This window comes from Sinocyclocheilus anshuiensis, unplaced genomic scaffold (genome assembly GCF_001515605.1).
Source record: "Sinocyclocheilus anshuiensis isolate Anshui unplaced genomic scaffold, SAMN03320099.WGS_v1.1 scaffold1099, whole genome shotgun sequence".
In the NCBI taxonomy this organism is placed as follows: domain Eukaryota; kingdom Metazoa; phylum Chordata; class Actinopteri; order Cypriniformes; family Cyprinidae; genus Sinocyclocheilus; species Sinocyclocheilus anshuiensis.
The window spans coordinates 810056-814052 of NW_015546105.1; the positions used below are offsets into that span (position 1 = coordinate 810056).

Below are 3997 nucleotides of genomic sequence, written 5' to 3' on the forward strand. Positions count from 1 at the left end.
GTAATTAGTTACTATTTTATGGAGTAACGCAATATTGTAATGCATTACTTTTAAAAGTAACTTTCCCCAACACTGATGATAAGTACATTATTATTATTATTATTCAATGTTCATATTGCTACAACTACATATGAAACAAAGTATTATTTCGGTATAAATATTACAACGGTAAGAAGTTATTTAACCATCATATCAAACATATTTTGATTTGAAACCCCATAACATTTTCCTGAGATGTTGATTTATGACACAGTTTAAAAATTAGTCAGATTTAAATGATTACAAAATATTATCATATTTCCATAAGAGTGTCACTAAATTAATATCAGACATTTTTGAAGACCAAGGAGAGAGAGTGGTCATAGTGAAACATTTAATATCTCTGAATGTGCTCTGTACAGGACATCCAGACTGTGGCATGTATAGTCTCAGAGAAATTCACTAAAATATAATGTCCTCATATGAGGATGCAGGGTGTCAGGAGGTTAGTGTAAATATTTTCAAACTAAATATTATTGTTAGCCAGCTATAGCTGAGACATTGTTATTATTATTAGTTCAAATGTGGGCTGCCAGATACTATCATTAACCATTAAAATGACAGGAAACAATCTAAAATCTTCTAAGCATATTTCAAACTCAGTATTAACCTTTTCAGAAATGTAGGGTAACCATAGTTTGTGGTGAAATATCATAGTTACCACAGCTATTGCTAGGTAACGAAATGTCAGAAAAATTATGAAAGCTACTATGGTATTTCGATGGTTACCATGGTGCATATTTGTAAAGAATAAAGTATAGCCTTGCCTGTATAGAGCAATCTGAAACTGTATTCATAGTCAGCTAGTAACCTGTCATGTTCACCTTCAAAATGATCAATCATATGGTAAAGCGATGTCTGATGCAGTGACCCAGGATGACAGTTTCATAGCAGTGTAGAAATACCCAGTGTACCTTCCTCCTCACCTGAAAAAGCCTGAGGCCAAGTGCTTGTTAGGACACAACTAAACAGTCACTCATCTAAAACCAGCCCCAGATGATGTAATCTTATTAGTCCAGCACTCCGTCTCAGGCAGTTCTTCAATCATGATCTCTTCCTGTGTCTAACATGGAGGTTAAAAACATCAAGAACACAATGTCCCCTTCTTTCCACATGAGCATAAAGCATTTAAGTCAGTTCTTCTGCAGGGTGTCTAAACTATCCATCGCCAGCCAAGGAAATATGAGGTGAAGTGCTCATATTTTATCTTCGTGCTGATGTAATGCTGGCTTCCCAGTGTATAATTCAATTAAAATTATGAACCGCACACATATACACTGGAAGAGAACGAACCTGGATGATATACTGATATTGAACCGGCACAATCTGCGGCTAGAAATTCACTAAAATATAATGTATTCATATGAGGAAAAGGGTCTCAGGAGGTTAAACAATAACGACTACAGTTGATAGCATAGTAGCAATAAAGGGTTGGAGCAACTCTGCAGCGCGTCAGAAATTAAAAACTAATTTAAAGTCGCACCAAGGGACGATTCCATTATGGACAGCTTCATTCATTACAAGACAGGATGTGAGTGTCAGACTTTGTTCCATGTTTTGTGTGTGTCTTGCTCCCCATGTGCCTTCCTATGCCCATATTTGGTTAGTTTCCTGCTCCTTTCCTGATTAGGTTGATTTGATTCCAGGTGTTCCCTGTTTTATGTCTATTGATCCCAGGTGTGTCTCGTCCTCTCCTCATCCTGTCATGTGTTTAAATAGTGTTCCCTGTGTGTTAGTTCAGGGTCCGGTATTGTTCATGTCTTCATGTCTAACAGCGTGAGTGTTCGGTATTCCTTTGTGTTAATTAAACCCATTTGGATTGATGTACTCCTCGTCTCTCTCCGTTCCTTGCTCCTCAGTCCGCTCAGCAGTTGTCTATTGATCCCAGGTGTGTCTCGTCCCCTCCTCATCCTGTCAAGTGTTTAAATAGTGTTCCCTGTCTTGAGTTCAGCGTCCGGTATTGTTCAGGTCATGTCTATGTCTACATGTATTGCGTGAGTGTTCCGTGTTCCTTTGTAAGAATTAAACACATTTGGATTGCTGTACTCCTCGTCTCTCTCCGTTCCTTGCTCCTCAGTCCGCTCAGCAGTGCACCCGTGAGAGTGAGATGCGATCAGCTATTATACATAACCTACTAATTATCATGTGTTGGCTTAAATTAACTTTTTAAACAGCAAAACCAAAACAAAAGTAACGTTAAATGCCGAAAACTGGACAAGTCTACTGTATATTATGTGATTGTGCAAGTAAATAAAAGTGAGGACTGAGAGTGAAGTGTCATGCGTACCTGTCCGTGGATATCACTCTGCCTCTTCATGTAGACGTGAGGCTCTGTGGCCAGGGACAGAATATTCCCTATTATGGGTAAAGGTGTCGGTCCTGGGGGAAACCCTCGGGGTCTCCGCTGTTTTACGAGCTGGCGAATTACCAGCAAAATGAAGAGTGTAATGACCAAACTGCCCAAACATATGAGCGTTTGCTCCCAAGACACAGAGAACAGAGATATCAACCGTTTAATCGATACCATTTTAGATGCAAACACTGGGATAATCTGTGCTTTCTGAAAAGTTTCTAGCGCTCCGTTCTCTGTCAGACAGTGTAGCCTATTATGAGATCATTTTGCACATGTTGCTCTATATCCCCCGCCTCTTAAAAGGATAAAATGGGCTGGCGGAAAGAGCGCTTGGATTCATTTGCATTGTGTTTGATTAAACGGTGGTCAGAACTATTGATCGCGAGAATTCAGACATATTTCTTTTCATTAGGGCAGACGGCCACAGCTACGTTTCCAAGCGGGCTCTTCTTTGTAACTTGCAACATGTATGTGGCCACGCCCACCCATACAAATCAAAAAAGGACTTGCAGTGGAATTTGTTCACAAATACTCGTTCACTAATTCATTCAGTGCCCATCTCTGTGGTTACATCGTTGCTCCACTAGGTGGGGACAAGCGAGAGTGCATGTAGCCTAATGAGTGAATCGTTTTCTGAACCGATTCATCAAACAACACTCGACATAGAAACTTTACTGGTTACAGATTTAGTTAAAAACTCCAGAAAAAGCATCATAAGCGGTTTCCCCACGAATTGCAACACAGTAGAACTTACTTTTCTTACATTTTGTCAAACTGTATTTTATTTTATTGTTGTAGCAATAAACACAATATTTGCCTACAGTAAATTAAGAAGTTACACAATGTCCTTTAGTTTTGTTAAGCATGTTATTTTTACACATTCATAATTCCGCCGAAACGTTTCTTGCCGAACTGAACAAAACGCATGCCCCTCTCGTTCAGTCGGTAAACAGATCTTCGTTCCCCAACAAAACAGTTATTCAGTTCAAAATGTCCCAGTATTTAATTCCATTCATGAACATCTCCAGTTCCGCTCCAAGTCTCGTTCAGACTTTAAAAGATCGACTCGTTCATTGAAGTAGGCATATCTGTTCAGTATTCCAACCAATGAGATGCTCCTTCACAGCAGTACTCAAATGCTATTTGCTCTTGCTACAGTCAGTCTTTGCTAATACTTTGACACATCACACAAAACCATAAATTACACATTTAAGACATGGAATCAGTCACGTGCTTCAAAAGGCAGAGATTTTAAGTGAACGAAAAATATGAGTGTATGGAAGCGAATATGAATGATTTATTTAAAAACACTAATAATTTGTTCACGAACGAAACATCGTTCCTTTGAATTGAGTTACTTAAAAGTGGGGTAAGCGATTTTTCAAAAACGCTTTAGAAAACTGATTCGGGCCGAATAGCAAAACAAACGTGTAGCCAATCAGCAGTAAGGGGCGTGTGCAGCAGTTTTCTGTAGGGGATTTGTCGCTTACCCCACCTTTAAGTTACCATACATAATGCGAGTTTGGCTTAAAGGGGTCATATGATACGATTTTAATTTTTCCTTTCTCTTTGGAGTGTTACAAGCTCTTGGTGCATAAAGAAGAT

At 39.0% G+C, this 3997-nt stretch overlaps 1 protein-coding gene across 1 annotated transcript in view; it reads right to left on the reverse strand.

Annotated features, from left to right (window-relative positions):
* Positions 1 to 2671, reverse strand: part of LOC107700616 (vitamin D 25-hydroxylase-like) — an 8945-nt gene extending 6274 nt beyond the window's left edge. The window contains exon 1 of the mRNA XM_016502347.1: positions 2327 to 2671. Coding sequence (XP_016357833.1) covers positions 2327 to 2566 — 240 coding nt within the window. The 5' untranslated portion in view covers positions 2567 to 2671. The remainder of the gene's footprint in view (positions 1 to 2326) is intronic.
* Between the last annotated feature and the right edge of the window lie 1326 nt (positions 2672 to 3997).